Source organism: Anabrus simplex, chromosome 1, assembly GCF_040414725.1.
Source record: "Anabrus simplex isolate iqAnaSimp1 chromosome 1, ASM4041472v1, whole genome shotgun sequence".
Lineage (NCBI taxonomy): Eukaryota > Metazoa > Arthropoda > Insecta > Orthoptera > Tettigoniidae > Anabrus > Anabrus simplex.
Genome location: NC_090265.1, coordinates 579,448,634 through 579,468,786, shown reverse-complemented (window position 1 = coordinate 579,468,786; position 20,153 = coordinate 579,448,634). Strand labels below are relative to the sequence as shown.

Here is a 20,153-nt window from a genome sequence, read left to right as displayed (position 1 = left end):
CTCACAGCATCAATGTTTTCTTGAGTCACAGCTGTTGCTGGGCAACCGGGACGATGTTCATCTTCAATTGACTGCCGACCCCTTGAAAACTCACAAAATCAATTTCCAACTGTGGTTCTAGAAGGGGCAGCCTCACCAAAAAAGGCGCAGCAAAGAAGAATGGCATTCTTCGGTACTTAATTTCTTTTTATAATCATAAAAAATCATTGCTCGAAAATCGCAGCACGACAGATCCATCTTGTATCGTGTCTGACTCAGCACTGCCTGTGCTTTCTTCCCTCGCTGTGGAGGAACTACCACTAGGAGGGGTTGCGTGCATGTTCCAAGGTCGAAAAACATCGCTCTTTCAAATGAAAATAATCCCATTGTCCTCAGAATTACGGTTTGTACACTGCTAAAAACTTTCCGCATAACCTTCGTACTACAGAATGAAGTCACAAGCTCACTTTAACTTTCAACTTATATCTGTTCATTATGTCTTGATGTCTTGTATGAATAGCTAGTACTGACCTTCTGATGAGGCCTTAAATTCTTGAGAAGAGGGTACATATCCCGGAATGGATAGTCATGACCCCACAACACATCCCAGTCGGAATGATTCTCTCCACGCTGGAAACCAAGGCGCTCAAATACTGTTAACACATGACGTAAATAGCCTGAATCCACCTGTAATAAATCAAGATTTAAAAAAGGAAATAGAAAGCAAAAGGCCTACTGAAAAACTTCACAGTTATATATATATTTGTTACCCAGAATAAAATAGAATAACCCATAAATATGGTAGAGCAAGAAGAAACAAAACTGGAATAATCCTTAATATAGATAAGAATAATATTATAAACAGAAAGTGTAACAATATTGTACATCTCCATCTGTGATCAGCTTCTAACTAGTTTTATTTTATTTGGTGGCTGTTGAACATCACATTAACAGCAGTGCAAAATGGAAGGTCTAGGTCAAGAAATGTAGAGGCCACAGCTCTAATTGAGATATAGCTCTCACATCTGGCTAGTGTGAAAATAAGAAACCATGGAAAATCATTCCCAGGGCTAGCAACATTGAGGTTCAAACCCACCACCTAATGAATGCAAACTCACAGTTCTTCAGAAGTATTCACACACACCATGAAAAGCCATGCAACTCAGTAGTATAGCATGTCAGGTAGAGCTTGCAGTTTTATGTGAATGTTGACAACATAATCATAGGAACAGGACCTCCACCATAATATGGAATGAGAAGCTCAAGGATGTGACCTTTCTTTTCAAGTATCCCTCAAGCATATGCCAGGATTTGACCACAGTGTTTAGTGATGATATCATTCAGCTATCATACTTCTACTCAATGTCAAAAGAGTATTGAAGTGACTGATACTATAACATGTCAGAGGATTATGTTTCATTTGTCCACAAGATCATAATCATCTTAAATCATATTTTGTTGTTTAAGTCATTAGTCCATAGACTTGTTTGATGCACGCTCCATGCTACTCTGTCCTGTGCTAACCTTAACTACTACCTCCAGTAATCGGGAGATAGTAGGTTCGAATCCTACCGTCGGCAGCCCTGAAGATGGTTTTCTGTGGTTTCCCATTTTCAAGCCAGGCAAATGCTGGGGCTGTACCTTAATTAAGGCCACGGGCACTTCCTTCTCATTCCTAGGCCTTTCCTATCCCATCGTCGCCATAAGACAAATCTGTGTAGGTGCGACGTAAAGCAAACAGCAAAAAAGAAAAAAAACTACTACATCTTACATCTGCTCCAATCTGCTTGTCATATTCATACCCTGGTCTACCCCTACCATTCTTACCATCTATACATCCCTCAAAAACCAACTGAACAAGTCCTGGGTGCCTTAAGATGTGTCCTATCAAATTCAGCCAAATCGATCTCCTCGCACCGATTCAATTCAGTACCTCTTCATTCATGATTTGATTCACCCATCTTTCCTTTAGCATTCTTCTGCAATGCCATATTTCAAAAGTTTCTATTCTCTTTCTTTCTGAGCTAGTTATCGTCCATGTTTCACTTCCATACAGTACCACACTCCAAACAAAAGTCTTCAAAATCATCATTCTAATTCCTTTATCAATGTCCGAATTGAGCAAATTTCTTTTCTGAAGAAAGGCCTTCCTTGCTTGTGCTAGTTTGCATCTTATCTCCTCCTTACTTCTCCCATCGTTAGTTATTTTACAACCCAAGTAAAACTACTCCATACAAGACTTCATTTCCTAATCTCATATTTCCTGCATCACCTGACTGTATGACTCCATTACTTTGGTTTTGGACTTATTTTCATCTTGTACTCCTTCCCCAAGACTCCATCCACACCATTCAGCAATTTCTCCAGATCTTCTGCAGACTCAAATAAAAACAATATCAACGGCAAATCTCAGAGTTTTAATTTCCTCACCTTGGATTGTGATCCCCTTTCCAAATTCTTGATTTCCTTTACTGCATGTTCTATATAAACTTTGAAAAGGGGTAAAAAACTGCACCCTTGCCTCATTCCTTTCTGGACTGCAGCTCAATTCTTATCAATACAGACTGATTTTTGCACAGATTGTAGATAATATTTCTTTCTTGGTATCTGATCCCGATCAACTTCAGAATCTTAAACAGCATGAAGTAGAAAACTCATTAGGGATTAATGAATGCAAGATAAACAATATCATGCTGTTAAATTTTTTTAAATACTGTATCAAGGAGCATACATAATTCCTTAAGATCTGAAACTCAGAATACGATATATCCTATTGAAAATAATAATAATAATAATAATAATAATAATAATAATAATAATAATAATAATAATAATAATAATAATAATAATAATAATAATTTAAAAAATAATTTTTAAAAATTCCAAATCCCATATCATCTTCTTCTTCTTTTTCCTTTTCTTGGCCTTCTTCCCAATTTATTGTGGATGGTGCTTGATGTGAATGTGGCCCAGTTTTACAGTTTTCCTGGTGTCAAACTTATGTAAAGGGATATATTCGCTATTGTGTGCTTCTGTGATGGTTGGTAGTCTAGTGTTCTGTGGTTGAATGAAGAGAAATATGTTGCAATGAATATTAATACCAAGCTCTTAAGCCAGAGGAATTAAGAAGAAGAAGACACTAAACAAATTAACTTCTGAAAAGGGGGTAAACTTATTGTTGAAAATGTCCCCTACTACAAGAATACCGGTAACCCTCTTGAAAAAGTAAATGCATTCAAATATCTGGGAATTACACCACAGACCACGAACACCTCATTCAGACTGCATATCAGGGAAAGAGCGATTGCTGCAATAAAAGCAATGTATGGAATCAAAGAAATTGCAGTCTAAAAGCTAAATGCTACATGAAAGAAAATAATTATTACACTGTATTCTGTGATGGAAATCTTTCTTTGCTGGTGCCAAGTTATGTAATATCTTTCACACACCGAGTGGCATAATCTGCACATGCACATTTGTTTCATTCATGGAATTCAGTCTTTATACAAATTTTACAGTGGTAATCATGTACTGCCAGGTGGATCAGTACATGCAGAATTTCTGGTTAGATCCCATCAGCGTCTATCTATCATTGCATCCATAGAGAAGAATTAGGGCCCTATTATTTTTCTTTTCCTCTCAGTCTCTTCTCCTTTAGTTTCTTTGCCTTCTCAGTGGATTCCAGCTCACATGTTCTTAAATCATCTATAAGGAAAGTTTCTCTTGTCAATTCATAAACAAGTCTTAAAAGTGTGAACTATGATAAGCTTAGGGTTGCTTTTAAATAGCAGGCCTTCACATTTTCTATCGCAGACAGGTCCTTGATTATCAGCTTAAGCCAAATCAAATCCATATTATAATTGGTACAATTTGAGCATTATAAAGAGCTATTGCTGTCTGGATAGATTTTCATCTAATTTCTTTGATACCATACATTGCTCTTATTGCAGCAATCGCTCTTTCCCTGACATGCAGTCTGAATGAGGTGTTCGTGGCCTGTAGTGTAATTCCTAGGTAGTTGAACGCATTTACTTTTTCAAGAGGGTTATTCTTGTAGTAGAGGACATTTTCAACAGTAAGTTTTCCCCCTTTTCAGAAGGACATTTGTTTCATCTTTTCTTTGTTTAGTGCGAAGTTGTTTTCATTTACCCAAATTTCCAATGCAGAAAGGGTGAAGTGGATGTCCTGTCTACTGGAATTAATCAGACACAGTAAAAATCCCTGGCCCAGCCAGGAAATGAAATCTGGGGTCCTCTGAATTGAAGGCCAGTAAACTGGCCATTCAGCAAAGAAACCAGACTTAGTTTCAATGGGAGAAGAAACTTACAATTTCAAGTAAGCCTGCACTAGAAGAAACAAGTCCTGCTGCTTACAAGAGGAAATTCTACAATCTTCTTGGTGCACCCATCGAAGGAGCATTCAACCGGGTTGTGTCACTAAAAGGGAAGATTTCACCAGTCTCTAAAGGGGATACATCGTTTGCTATAAGTACCTTTTGTAAATATTGCCTTCCTTTTCAGTAGAACTTACAGTAAAAGGGCTAAAATTATGATAAAAATAAGAATCGTCATATTGATATTATTCACATGAATTAAGGGCTAAAATTATGTTAAAAATAAGAGACACCAAAATTAAAGACCTTAACGGGTTGAAATGAAATGGCGTATGGCTTTTAGTGCCGGGAGTGTCCGAGGACATGTTTGGCTCGCCAGGTGCAAGTCTTTTGATTTGACACCCGTAGGCGACCTGTGCGTCGTAATGAGGATGAAATTATGATGAAGACGACACATACACCCAGCCCCCAGGCCAGCGAAATTAACCAATGAAGGTTAAAATTCCCGACCCTGCTGGGAATCGAACCTGGGACCCCTGTGTCCTAAGGCCAGCATGCTAACCAGTTAGACATGAGCCGGACCTTAACGGGTTAATCTGTAAAGATAAACAATTGAGTGACAATAATTTTTTGTTGTAAGCTAGGATGTTCTTTTATGAATCAAATAGTGCTCAAAGGAAACATCCTAGCCTTTATTAAGTGATAGGATGGGATGTTAGCCCTATAGTTCTGATAACTGTACAAGTTGTATCATATAATGGATTACAGAGATGATATTATTGAGCATGTGTGAGCTGAAACGAAGTGACCTGTTCTCTTTAAATAATAATCACTCTCTGTGCACACTCAAACTGAAGCTAATAACCCCAAGCGAGATTTAGAGTTTCTAATTAATTTTATGGAATTAACATGAAACTGAAGCCATAGTTAGTCTTCTATAATATGCTACATAGATGAAGCTAGATGGACAAATCTTTTCAGTACCTTCAAGTTATCATTTCTCTTGTTGTTCAATCACAATTCAGATAAGTTAGTGAGGATGACATAAATTCTAAATGCGAATTGTACAGCATTTTTATTGTGAAAAGATGTCTTGAATAACTTTTGAAGTGTTAATAATTAGAGACTTAAGTAAAGTTACAGTAGATAGGATATATCTACAGATCGTAATACATTCTCTGAACATAGGCTAATCAACAGATTGAAAGAAATCAATAGAATCAGTAGATTGAAAATGTAATAAATTAAGAAAGATTAAGAACCAATAATCCACAGACTGTAAATACAGACAGGGTTATTCTACAGAAAAAAAAATGAAGTTATAACATAGCTTAATTATTTAAATAGTTTACGACAGATAGCTGTCGTGCTTTGAAAGAAATTGAGGAATACAAGACAAACAAGTCAATTCTACAGACTGTTGAATCTTCGAGGAATAATGTTAACTCTTAACATGAGGATTAGATGAGTTAATGAAATGAAGGACTTGAAGTAATTCATTAATCCATTAATGAGTAAATTATGGTGAAAGTAGCAGAATTTTCTAGGTAAATTTTTGAAGACTGAATTTAAACTTAAATCAGTTGAGAAGGAATACTTATCGATTACCAATGCTAATAACAGATTATGATGTTAATTCACATCATGAATGACTCAATCTAGTGAAAGCTAGATTAGAAACTACTTTACGCAGTGTATATATATCGTAAATAATTTTATTTAATTCAAGTTTTAGAATTCGGGAGCTTAGGTAATCCAGTTGAGAAGAAAATTTGTTTAACCGTGAGGTTATTTACTTAATTCCTCTAGGACTTTATAGTCTACTGGTATTCCCACTTGTTTATTTGCTAGTCATACGATAGAGGAACTAACAGGATATATATTTTTCTTCTTGCAGTGTATTGCACTAATCACATTCCATATCTTCGAGGGACAAAGAAGACTACTTTAAAATGTTATAAAATTTATTATCTAAATTTTAGTGAGTGAGAATTTCATTTCAAAGGACTTTTGAAAGAACTGAACAACATCAAGAAAGATAAGCTTGTAACTTTTGAGATTTTGAGAGAAATGTTTTCTATAATAAATGTAAGTTTCCAGAGTATTTTGTGTCATTTGCCAGACACCTTCCAAATCCCGCCACATCTAAAAATGCTTCAAATATTGAATTGTTTCAACACAAATGGTCCACCTCTGGATTCCTTGTGTTTGCTGACTGGGTACGGGGTAGTTTGGGGGCAATACAAATTATTAGAATTATATTACAATTCAAAGTTCTGACATAAGAATGATCTCTCTGTGGCATGACTGAAGGCAAGTTAGTTTACTAGACACTTCCTTCAACTTGTTTCAAACTACATACATACATACATACATTATCATTATAGACTGTTATGCCTTTCAGCGTTCAGTCTGCAAGCCTCCGTGAATTTACTAAACGTCGCCACAATCCTCGATTTGCAACTAGTGTTGTGGCCTCATTTAGTTCTATACCTCTTATCTTTAAATCGTTAGAAACCGAGTCTAACCATCGTCGTCTTGGTCTACCTCTACTTCTCTTACCCTCCATAGCAGAGTCCATTATTCTCCTAGGTAACCTATCCTCCTCCATTCGCCTCACATGACCCCACCACCAAAGCCGGTTTATGCGTACAGCTTCATCCATTACAACTAAGAGCATCATAATTCAAGAGTGAATTAATTAATTTTAATTAAATATCACGATATACATAACTCAGACCATAGCAGCTAATTCAAAAGGAAATCAATGGACAGAGGAAACAAACATTTACATAATAGCCACAATATTTCATTATTTGTTCTCTAGGGAGAAAAAAGTAATTTAAAAAATATTCTCACAATCATTCAACTTGCAAGAGAGAGATGTTTCAATACTTACGTTTCGGCCATAAAGAATAAAGGTAGGCTTCCTGGACTGCACTGGTGCAGACGGAGGTAATCTCTGCTCACTACATTGAAACCCATACAAATTTAGGGCAATTAGGAGTAAGCAAAGAAGCGCAATACATAGGATCATAGCCCGTGTGCCACATGGTCGCTCCGGTTTAGTACGGGGTAGGCAAGGTTCCTCCTCCTACAGTCATACAATACAGGTTAATCACAAAATACACAAACACATGTAACTGATACTTTTTACTGCTAACAATTTCATTAAAATTTTGATAATACAATATTTTTCTGTATAATTATATACACAGTACTTTAGGAATGGGTTGTGATCATATAGTTTAACAGGACATGAAATCAAATCTGTTTCTTCATTCAGTTTCACGATAATGTACCTTCTTCTTTATTTAAATACTAGCTGATGTACCTGTTCTTCACTACGGTATTCTTAGAAAGACTTGTCTTTGTTGTTTTCCCAACTGAAGTCATCAATAGGAACGTCGCGATTAAAAGCAATGTTAACATATGAAATACTCGATCAAGTGAAAAACCGCACATTTTCTCACTTTAAACGAATGGTATTACGTTGCTGATCTAACATTCCAAAGTTCCAGAGCTGGAATGACCAAGCCGCAGACAGCTGTGATTCGTGAACACTCTTCGTCTTTTTTCGCTGGCGAGAGGGTCGAATAGTGGAGACTCCCAGGGCAAAACTATGCCCTTTTACCATTCTGTTTCCTAGGAGTACCCGATGATTCGGAAAATATCATTTCACTACACTGCCGACAGAAAAAATTTTCCTCCAAGCCAGAGGAGAAACCCCCTCTTCACTGATAATTTTGAATAAAATGAATGTAGAATTTAATAAAATTGAAGAGTGAGAATCTTTTCAGGGTTGAATTTTGAGTTATTTAGTGAATTGTGGTGCTATAATTTGGATTAGGCCTAAATTGTTATTCTAGACCAGGCCATACTACTACTACTACTACTACTACTACTACTACTACTACTACTACTACTACTAAGTCAGCCTCTGCCTTAAGTATGCACACTGCTCATTCAAAACAGCGCGTCAGAGTAGGGATCGAATAACTGGAATACTATGAAGAACCAATGTGTTACGTACCAGCTGTATCAGAAAATGTATGAACCAGAGGAATGGCATGCTAAAGAAGAAAGTTTTCTAACTCCCGGCTATTTCCCACCAATATTCAGTCAGGCTATTATACTCGGTACGCAACAGTAATCCCATCTATCGGAGTTGAGAGACAAATAACATCACAACAAACAATGGTCAATGTAATGTTATTGTTGATCAACGTTATGCGCATTCGATATTGTAGGCCTACACATTTAGTTTTCTTCCGACTCTGAAATACCACTCATTATAGTCGGTATGGTACCAATGAATAAAACATAAATGACCGGGCGAGTTGGCCGTGCGCGTAGAGGCGCGCGGCTGTGAGCTTGCATCCGGGAGATAGTAGGTTCGAATCCCACTATCAGCAGCCCTGAAAATGGTTTTCCATGGTTTCCCATTTTCACACCAGGCAAATGCTGGGGCTGTACCTTAATTAAGGCCATGGCCGCATCCTTCCAACTCCTAGGCCTTTCCTATCCCATCGTCGCCATAAGACCTATCTGTGTCGGTGCGACGTAAAGCCCCATAGCAAAAAAAAACCATAAATGATTGGAAATTGTATTCTCTGCAAATTTTGTTTTGTAATACTTTTCGATAGGACCAAAAACATAGGTATTTAAAAATTAAATTTTACGTGCCTTCCCCTGAACTACAATTTCATCCACGGTGAATAAAATTCTTTATAGCTTGGACTGTAGTTTCTTATTCCCCGACTCCATATACCGATTTTCATTAAATTCTGTTAACCCATTTTCTCGTGGCTCAGAGCCGATATGGACCTAGCAACAAAGATACAAATTCATGAATATCTGTGTCATCATAGCTGGCACGGTAAAAATGTATAAGACATAAATGGTCGGAAATTTAATTCTATATAACTTTGGTTATGCAGTATTTATCGATACGACCACTAATAATATAAATATTTGAGAATTAAATTTTAGGCCTTCCCCTAAACTAACATTACATTCAGCGTGAATAAGATGATTTATAGCCTATATTGTAGTGGCTCATTCTCCCACTTTGTATACCAGTTTTCAATGAGATAGGACCACTAATGACGTAAATATTTAAGAAATAAATTTTTTTTGTTATTTGCTTTACGTCGTGCCAACACAGATAGGTCTTATGGCGACGATGAGGCAGGAAGGGGCTAGGAGTGGGAAGGAAGTGGCGTGGCCTTAATTAAGGTACAGCCCCAGCATTTGCCTGGTGTGAAAATGGGAAACCACGGAAAACCATCTTCAGGGCTGCCGACAGTGGGGCTCGAACCCACGATCTCCCGAATACTGGATACTGGCCGCACTTAAGCGACTGCAGCTATCGAGCTCGGTAAGAAATAAATTTTATGCTTTCCCCCAAACTACCATTTCACTCAGCGTGAATGAAAGTATTTATAGCCTAGATTGTAGCGACTTATTCCCAGACTTTGCATACCAATTTTATTAAGATAGGACCAGTAATAACATAAATATTTGAAAATTACATTTTAGGCCTTCCCCTAAACTACCATTTCTATCAGCGTGAATAAAATTATTTATGGCTTAGATTGTAGCGACTTTTTCCCTGACTTTGCATACCAATTTTCATTAAATTCTCTTTAGCCGTTTTCTAGTGATGCGTGTACATACATACATACATACATACATACAGACAGACAGACAGACAGACAGAAATTACGGAAAAGTAAAAAATGCATTTCCTTGTTACTGTGGACATGACCGATACATGAATACCATTCTTTTCAAATTCTGAGCAATGTACAGACAAAACTCTCATTTTATATATATAGATATTTTATGCTGGAAGGTCTCCATGTATGATGTGAAAGGTTTGTAAAAACTGGTGGGAAAATCATTGTTATCATAACTTGGAAATTTTGGATGAGTCATGTGTATAGCCCAGAGTTTGATGAGGTGGACTTTTTATTGTAGCCGAAAAGTTCCGATGACTCATGTGAAACACTCTAGAGTCCGTTGATGGTGTTATTGTCTTGGGGCCAGGAAGAAATTCAGGGCGTGGTCTTAACTAGAGGATCTACTGATGATTGGCTGGCCAGGATGAATCTAGGCAGATCGTGTGAGAGGAAGCGGAAAGCTGATGTCTATTTAGGCATGTGATGATACGGCAAGGAGAGAATGGCACACTGACAACTTCTGATACAGTACTGGAGTGACACTGCTGCTCTATACTGGACTGGACTTCAAACGTTTGTGGAACGTAGTCTTATTATGTTTGTGGAACGTGACTGACCTACAACTGTGAAGTGCTTAGGCATTTGGTATTGTATCACTTGTGGCAGTTTGGTATTAGATGTTGGTGAAAACTGTGAGGTGATATATCTCAGACTTTCCAGAATTTATGTTTTAGAACGACAAGTGTGTGTTGCTCAAGCGAAAATATCTTTAAAACAAGTGTTAGAGTCAGTGAAAGTATTATGAGGTACAGTATCTGTGTGATATAATAAGTGTCGATTATGAGAACCTGCAAACTGTGCTGATACAGAGACACTGAAGGGTATTTATCTACATATATGTACATTGTTCAACGGACTAACTACAAATGGTGGCTTAGTTCTCGCTTTTGTTTTCGCACTGTTTTCATTGTTGTTGTAAATAGAGAGTCTTCCAGTAATATTTTGTGTGTGTATTATATGTATATTTTGGTGTGTTGATGAGGTGCTCATGCACGGATTTTATGGAGAATATAGTTAGTTATTTTAGAATCAGTGGAGTTATTTGATGAACCTAGGTGCAGTTCCTACCTATTTAGTCATTTTCAGAAGGTTAAGTAAGGCCTGAAGCAGATGTACCAGTATGCAGCTTTTATGAACACGCCCTGTGAGAGAAAGAATTATTATCATGCTGTATTAAGATTTGAGAGATCCACTCTGGTGAACTCTGGTGCCCATACTACAGACACTTTGATCAATTACTTTATTAATTTAATTTATTTCAAGTATTTCATTAAGTTTTTTAATTTTATTTGTGATTATTTTATTATTTATAACAGTAAAGTTACACAGTATATTGCTCTAATCATTATATACATCTTCGAAGGATAAAGAAGAATACCTTCACGTTATATAAAATTTATTATGTAAAATTTGTGAGTGTGAATTTCTTTTCAAAGGGCTTTTGAAAGAACTGAACAACATCACGAAAGTAAGTACGTAAATTTTGTGATTTTGAGAGATGTTTTTCTTATAATAAATGTAAGTTTCCAGAGTATTTTGTCTAATTTGATAGACACCTTCCAAATCCTGCCACATCTAAAAATGGCTCAAATACTGAATTGTTGCCAACAGGAACGGTCCACCTCTCGATTCCTATGTTCGCCAACTGGGTTCAGGGTACTTTGTGTGCAGTAACTTACGGTATACCTAAATATAAATAAATAGCAAATATTTTCTTTCTTTCTTTCTTTCTTTCTTTCTTTCTTGATGGGAAGAGTTACCTTGCTAGAACATCTAGGGATTAGAATGTTACAGGTAAAAGAAGCTAAAGCCATCATTGTTACAGACCATAGAAGGCCTTTGCAATATGAAAGGTAAAGTTTTCCACTATCATATGTTTGACACTTATGGGACAGAGTGATTAGCTGTTTGCCCAACCATTTCCAATCCCAGGGACTTCCTGCTATTGGTGGTACATCAAATCGACTCTCCAGAGAGATCTTATGGCGATGATGGAATAGGACAGGGCTAGGACTGGGAAGGAAGCAACTGTGGCCCTAATAAGTTACAGCCTTGTGAGAATATGTGAAACCACGGAAAAACCATCTTCAAAGCTGTTGACAGTAGGTTTTGAGCCTACCATTTTCCAAATGCAACATATGAGCTACATGGCCCAAACTATGTAGCCAACTTGCTCAGTTGATCCCAGAAATGAATCTGGTAGGTAATTCTATTACAGGCTGAATAAACCATATGATTCTCCAGAAGCAAAATTAGAGAGGTGGCAACCTTTAAGATTTTTTAAAATTATATTTGCTAGTTGCTTTATGTCGCACCGACACAGGTCTTATGGTGATGATGGGATAGGAAAGGCCTAGGAGTTGGAAGGAAGCGGCCGTGGACTTAAGGTACAGCCCCAGCATTTGCCTGGTGTGAAAATGGGAAACCACGGAAAACCATCTTCAGGGCTGCCGACAGTGGGATTCGAACCCACTATCTCCCGGATGCAAGCTTGCAGCCGCGTGCCACTGACCGCACCGCCAACTCGCCCGATAATCTTTAAGATACAGACACTAAAAATGTTGACTCAAACTGAAAAGAAATACAAAGTAATTATGCTTTACATTGATATATAAAAGTAGCGATACCTCTCTGACCAATAAAACTAGAGTGCCATTATGATCTGTTCTCTCCTTCAAAAATTTATAGAATCTGTTCTTGGGTCACACAGCTTGCATTTGGGAGACAAAGGTTTTGAATCCCACTGTTGGCAGCCCTTAAGATGGTTTTCTGTAATTTCCCATTTTCACACCAGATAAATTGGTGGTACATCAATTAAAGCACGGTCACTTCCTTCCCATTTCTCTCCCATCGTCACGATAAGACCTATCCGTGTCGGTTCGACGTAAGGCATATTGTAAAAAAAAAGTCTGTTCTTGATAAATTTTTATGAACGTTGGCAGATTTATGTGAATGTCAACATAAGTTCACCTGTTCTCCTGGTACTTAAATTAACACCTCTAGCCTCGAATCAATATTTTCCTCAGCCCAATCTGAAAATAATGTTGTTTCGGTATTCTTTAACAGCGCAGAAGCATTTGATAACATAGGAGATAACAGCATGAAGAAGACCTATAGGTATAACTAAGACATCTGTCTCCGTAGCGTAATTGTTAGAACTATCAGCTGCCATCCCTGGAGGCCTGGATTCAATTCCTGACATTCAAGAATGGCAGGAGAGCAGGTATGTGGTTAAAATGGCATGTGCAGCTCATCTCCATCAGCGGTGAGCCTGAAAAGAGCTGGACTACCCTAGGATGAGAACATGAGTTTATTTAACATGAAAATATTACACAAACAGAGAGTAGCTGACAAAAATCCAAACCAATAATAATTACAAGAAGGGGAGTAATGCAAGGTTCATCACTCTCTCCAGTTCTCTATAAAATCTCTGATGATCATATTCTCCAAGAGCTTTCTTCAGAACACATTTAGAAGACTTCAGTTATTCTAGTGCAACACACTGCCTAACATCATAAACAACAGGCCTTACCAATGATTGATAATTGCCAAAGATATGGGCACAGCCATGGAGCTCACTGAACTTGCAATATACCAATTTGAAGGGATCGAGTTGAATATAAATATAAATAAATCCAGATGCATATCTGGATAACATAATATGCTTTAATACAAACCAATACATGATGACATCAGATACAATCATTACATAATAAGATCTGATGAGTTCGAACCCCATTGTCGGCAGCCCTGAAGATGGTTTTCCGTGGTTTCCCATTTTCACACCAGGCAAATGCTGGGGCTGTACCTTAATTAAGGCCACGGCCGCTTCCTTCCCAGTCCTAGCCCTTTCCTGTCCCATCGTCGCCATAAGACCTATCTGTGTCGGTGCGACGTAAAGCCAATAGCAAAAAAAAAAAAAAAAAAAAAAAAAAAAAAAAAAAAAAAAATCTGATGAAACTATTACTTATCTTTGAGTAAATTATCATAACACTACTCTTTCCAACCCAAAGTCGTCAATGTAAAAGTTGAACAAAAAGCAAAACTTACTAGCATCCTCTCCTTTGCTACAGCTATATCAGAAAGGATTCTATACTGTATAATCCTCATTCAGCTTTCCAATCCGTGTCAACGCTCTACAGATAACACCACTGCGAAGCGTACCTGCAAAATTTTTCTGTGATACTTCTGCACTATTAAGGACTACCCAGAAGGAAATATTTTAACTATCAACCATTATATTCTCGAAAGAAACATGGGCTTGGACTCTTCACAGCTACCTGAGAATCAGAACTCTAACATATTAATCTGTCAGATCTAACAATATCCATGTAATCACCACGTGTAACATCAACAATGAAATATATAAATGTTTACACAGACTAGATCTATCAAGCAAACAGCTCAATTCACAGCTCCTAAGAGCCCAACAGTTGAGACAAGACCTACATCTTAGAGAATATTTAAAAAATGACGCATAGCAGGTTCCCTATGGAAATCAGTATGTGTATCGTCTGATGGATTAGCCAGCATCAATTTTTATACAAGAGACCTAGTCTCTCATACTGCATTGGCACTGCCTGTGGCTCTATGTAGACTACACAGTGGTCTCAACTATATGCATTAGCCATGTGTTTTGGTAGATGTGCTAGTATCCAACTGATGAGCCCAAGTTAGCAAAATGCTGGCAACCAAGAATGAATTAGCTGGAAAATTTACAGTATAATTTCCAATAACAGACCATTTATATTGAAATTATGAATTTATTCAGGACAAATACTTCAGGTTTCCTATGGGAATCAATAATTATATTATCTCATAAGGGCAAAGGGGTAATATGGGGACCAACAGATGCGTAACAAATCCAGAGAGATTATCTACCAGTTAATGGAGGGAATTTTCTTTTTCACAAGTGGTTTTACATTGCACCGACAAAGATAGGTCTTATGGCGATGATGGGATAGGAATGGGCTAGGAGTGGGAAGAAAGTGGCCGAGGCCTTAATTAAGGTACAGCCCCTGCCAGCATTTGCCTGATATGAAAATAGGAAGCCACGGAAAATCATCTTCAGGGCTGCCGACAGTGGGGTTCAAACTCATTAACTTATCTCCTGAATGCAAGCTCACAGCTGCGTGCCTCTAACTGTATGGCCAGCTCGCTTAGTAGGATTATCTCAAAATCATTGCTAACATCTACCCAGTTTAGGCATTACCAAGAAGGTCCCAAGATGGGAACAACTGTCATCATTGCTACAATGAGAGAGAAATCCTTGCACATATCTAGGGTGCCGGCAAACATAAGGTGAAGCTCTTAGAAATGCTCTCCATCACTGTATTTGAACCATGATCATTGATACCTTGATACCTTATCAACACAAAACATAAGAGAAAGTACATGGACTTAAGCTCAATGAATCCTCTAAGCAGATAGATATGATAGCTATTCCAACAGACTCGCCTTGTTTGTTTATCCAACCCTTGTCCCATTTCTCTACGGGGTCGGGTATGAGGTGAAATGAATCTGTCATGGTGGGTTTTTATGACCAGATGCCCTTCCTGACATCAACCTCATCACAGGAGTTAATGAAATGAAACTAATGAAGTGATATATGATAGTAGGGTGAGGGTGAAACCCGGTGTGTGGATATATAATTGAACCTGTCATTAGAATTGAGGCTTCTGAAACCCAAATGGCAGATGTTCATAAAGAAAAATGTGACACCTATGAAACCACAGTTACCCTACAGCCCACAAACGTATGAGTTAACATCTATAGAAGTAGTAAAAATGAAATGGCGTATGGCTTTTAGTGCCGGGAGTGTCCGAGGACATGTTTGGCTCGCTGGGTGCAGGTCTTTTGATTTGACTCCCATAGGTGACCTGCGCGTCATGAGGAGGTTGAAGAAGGCACAAACACCCAGTCCCTGTGCCACCAAAATTAACCAATGATGGTTAAAATTCCCGACCCTGCCGGGAATCGAACCCGGGACCCCTGTGACCAAAGGTCAGCACGCTAACCATTTAGCCATGGAGCCGGACTATAGAAGTAGTGAGTTTTATGGTTGAAGCTATAGGCACGATAACAGCCAGATCTACACAATTCTGAAAGCTGCTCAGATCGGATAACAAATTTATGAACACCATAGCCGTGGTGGCTGTAAAGGATTCAACTGCTCTTCTGATCAACCATTTGTAGGCTACAACAAGAGCCCTGTGCAGATATACAAAATATTATCCACATCCGCACCCGCATATGGTTATCCGCATCCGCAAATGGTAATCCGCGGATATTGTAAATATTTAACTACAGTATATTACACCCAAGGTATTGAAACGGATAGATCTGTTAACATAATACAATAGGCCTGATACCTGGCACCAGAACCCCTACAGTCACAGGTCTAAGAGGGATTTTCTCTTGTGACAACTACTGACGTATTGACCTTTGTTCCTTCCTTCCATTAATTGTGGGCAAGAGTCAGTTAGGCTTAGGTCAGATTTACGGCTTTATGGTTTCAAGGCTCTTTATATATCATTATTCTCCCATACCACTGTCAAGGGCCGCCTAACCACAAGCAAAAATAAGAGTATACCTGAGTGAAAATCAATAAACATTATTATTTATAAATTGTCAGCAAAATTATCCCCACTGCCATACAGCTAACATAGCGGATACCCGCGGATAAATCCGTAGATATCCGCATCCGTGCAGGGCTCTAGCTATAAAAGTTACAAGTGACATGCTGAAGAGCTGACCTTTCTCTGCTAGAACACATTACTCTCCCACCAAATTGAGTATAAAGACATGGATGCATGCTTGAAATTCTTTGTTTACTGGGCAGCCTCCGACTGGAGGAAGCTGAAGGGCATTTCCTCTTAAACAAAATAAAGTAACCTATACAACACTTTTGTGGTAGCCTATAAGATATATCTAGGTATAATATGCTGTCATCAATCTACTGAAAATACTATTACATACAAAGTATAGGCTAACTTACTTACACATTTTTTATTCCCACAAGATTATTCCTAAGTTACCGCTGTTCAGACCAGAGGAGTGTCACAAGAACTGTTTCTTGTGGGGGAAGAGAATACAATACAACCCTTTTGGAAATTCCAACAAAATTATTATCTTCTACACTGGTAGAAATAAAATATCCAAACACCAAGAAGGGGTTGTACTAGATTAACGAACGGTGGTAGGCGTGTTTATACATCTGTAAGATGACGTTCATTCTAATTTCCTGCAAATTGCATTCACGTGGTGCTAGTAGCGGCCCCATGACGTTGCACAACAGGTTTGCTTTAAATACGGGCTGTAGTGTGCGAGAGCATTAGTTACCTGTTAGATTGGACAGAGGTACTGTGAGTGGGTCAAGAATGCCTTTACGACAACGAAGAGGCCAGTATCAACAGCTCACTGTGGTTGAACGAGCCTGTATAATAGGGCTACGTGAAGGTGAACTTTCCTTCAGCGCTATTGCAGAATGATTTGGTAGGAATGTCTCTACTGGGCATGCGTGCTGGCAGCAGTGGTCATGAGAAGCTATGCTCACAAGAAGACCAGGCTGCGGACGTCCCCGTGACACCTCCGAGAACCGCTGTATTCAGCGTATGGCTGTGGCGCAGCAGACTATGTCTGCAGCAGCAATTTGAGAGGCAGTTGGCACCACAGTGATGCAACGAACTTGAAGGAGAGTTCCGAGCCAGACACCCTGCGGCGTGCATTCCACTTACCCCAAACCACCGCCGTCTGAGACTTCAGTGGTGTCAAGCGAGAGCTCATTGGAGGATAGAGTGGAGGTCTGTTGTGTTTTCCGATGAGAGCCGGTTCTGCCTTGGTACCAGCGGTGGCCGTGTGTTGGTTATGAGGCCAGGTGAGTGCCTGCATTCTGCCTGTCTGCAGCATCGACACACTGGACCTACACCAGGAGTTCTGGTCTGGGGAGCAATTTCCTATGACAACAGGAACTGGACCAGCATGGCACATTTGTGATGACTTTTCTCGACCGGATATTAACCTGCAGTCTTGTACTTTAATCAATTAAATATGTTACCTTGACAAATAGCTATATTGCCAAAATTTCCATATTCTACTTTCCTTATTTCATGGCATTTAGATATTTTTTCTCTCAGTGTATATCACTAGGACTCAATGAAGGAAAGAGAACAACTTAAATTCACTATTTTCTTTCTCAAATGACTCAAATTCTGTAAGGTGTACATTAATTAAAAATTGTGCATTAGCCTTGACAAAATATTGCTTTTTTTTTAAATTATCTTCATCTCTAGTATGGAATTATCTTCTGCTGTAGCAGTAGTTTTAGTTGCAAAAGAAAGTTATTCAAGAAATGATTAACTTATATAGACAGAAAAATTTATATGACCATTGTTCTATGCAAAGGTACAGATTAGATACAACAACCTAAGCAAATCCTATAGACCTAATACATACGACTACCGAGCTTGATAGCTGCAGACGCTTAAGTGCGGCCAGTATCCAGTATTCGGGAGATAGTGGGTTTGAATCCCACTGTCGGCGGCCCTGAAGATGGTTTTTCCGTGGTTTCCCATTTTCAAACCAGGCAAATGCTGCTTCCTTCCCAGTCCTAGCCCTTTCCTATCCCATTGGCACCATAAGACCTATCTGTGTCAGTGCGACGTAAAGCCAATATCAAAGAAAAGAAAAAAAAAAAGGAAGAAATTTATGACCATTAAGGAATGTCTCTTCAACTACCAATAGAACTACACAAGTTTTTGTTACTTCGGTTTGAGAAAAGGTCACAAGATTGGCTGTTACAAAACCCATGAATTTTACTATGCGACAAAACTAAAATATTAAATTGATATTTTCCATGTATATTTTTTGTAAATAAGATTCGTTTTAATTTGGTGTAATATTGCAATCAATTTTAAGATTTGATGAAGTCTATTTACATATTTTATGTTCAATGACTAATAAAATCTCTATTCTGTCCACTTCTTTGGTCTGGACCGCTATGATGCACATTAAGAGTTCTTGCTTTCCTCAACCCACACCTTTTAAAAGTCTCGTCTGCAATTAACTATTACAACAAGGAGGATGCTTTAATTTTGTTTTTCACTAAACCTCAAAACTATTTCTTCGATTTTCTTATGAACTGCTAAATGCATAGACATAAACTATTCTAAATTACAGGATAATGGTAATTACTTGCAAACTTACCTGTCCAAGTAAATGCGGGGGTACATAGTTTGATTTACGATTGGAAATCCATCGTTGCATTTTAAATTTTCTCAAATACGAGTGAAGTTGTTATTACAGCAACTAAACTTTCCCTCGTTCTTTAATGTCAAAATACACGTGTCACCACGCCTGAGCACACCTGTTAACGCATACAGAATGAAAAACATTACCCACCTGTGGCACAACGCCAGGAAAGCCAACTGAGGTCAAGTTTAAATTCAGGGGTACATATTTTTACTGCCTGATGGATCTTCCCATTCCTGTTACACGACATTAGCCTAATTCCAGAGTAGCTGTGTCTATTCGTATTCTACCACCAACAATGACTGTGTTTGAAAGTCAAGCATGTTGTTTCTCTCTTTGATGTAAGGATTATGCGTACTTTTACTTGCTTAATACCATGGTGAAGCACCTTTTATGACAGAAACAGCTGATAAGTTATGACAATGTTGGCTGCTCTGCATTGTTCAACTCAAAACATGGCGCTCAATTTGAATTGCAATGTAGAACACTAGTAAATAAGAACCCCCAAACGTCAGACTTGAATAGAATATAGAATAATTCATATGCTCTATAAAACATGCTTTTGATGTTGCATTGCTTCTATTGCATTTTACTCATATAAAATAAGTTAAATGTAAGAAAATTCATAAACTACAAGTAAGGTATTTGCATCAACCTATGGTCACATCTTCAGATTCCACAATCATTATTCAGGTTTCAAAAATTCTCCTGTTATATTTAACTAGTTTTTTGACCATAGTCACCCCAGTTGACGGTACCTGTTTATTCATTTACTGAAATCTGTTTTATAGGATTGAGTTTGGAACTGTAAAAAGAAAGTAATAATATTGAGAGGAAGTAGGCTACTT

The 20,153-nt window shown here is 38.1% G+C and overlaps 1 protein-coding gene across 3 annotated transcripts in view; it reads right to left on the bottom strand.

Annotated features, from left to right (window-relative positions):
* LOC136870347 (probable tubulin polyglutamylase ttll-15) overlaps positions 1-19,465 on the bottom strand; it is a 105,831-nt gene extending 86,366 nt beyond the window's left edge. Inside the window, exons 1-3 of one of the 3 annotated variants that reach the window (XM_067144912.2) lie at positions 19,261-19,465; positions 7,212-7,406; positions 511-666 (exon numbers count right to left, since the gene is read on the bottom strand). In XM_067144912.2, the coding sequence (XP_067001013.2) occupies positions 511-666; positions 7,212-7,406; positions 19,261-19,320 (411 nt within the window). In that variant the 5' untranslated portion in view covers positions 19,321-19,465. The remainder of the gene's footprint in view (positions 1-510; positions 667-7,211; positions 7,407-19,260) is intronic. The other 2 variants (XM_068225080.1, XM_068225081.1) reach the window with 2 other exon arrangements.
* Positions 19,466-20,153: the final 688 nt, after the last annotated feature.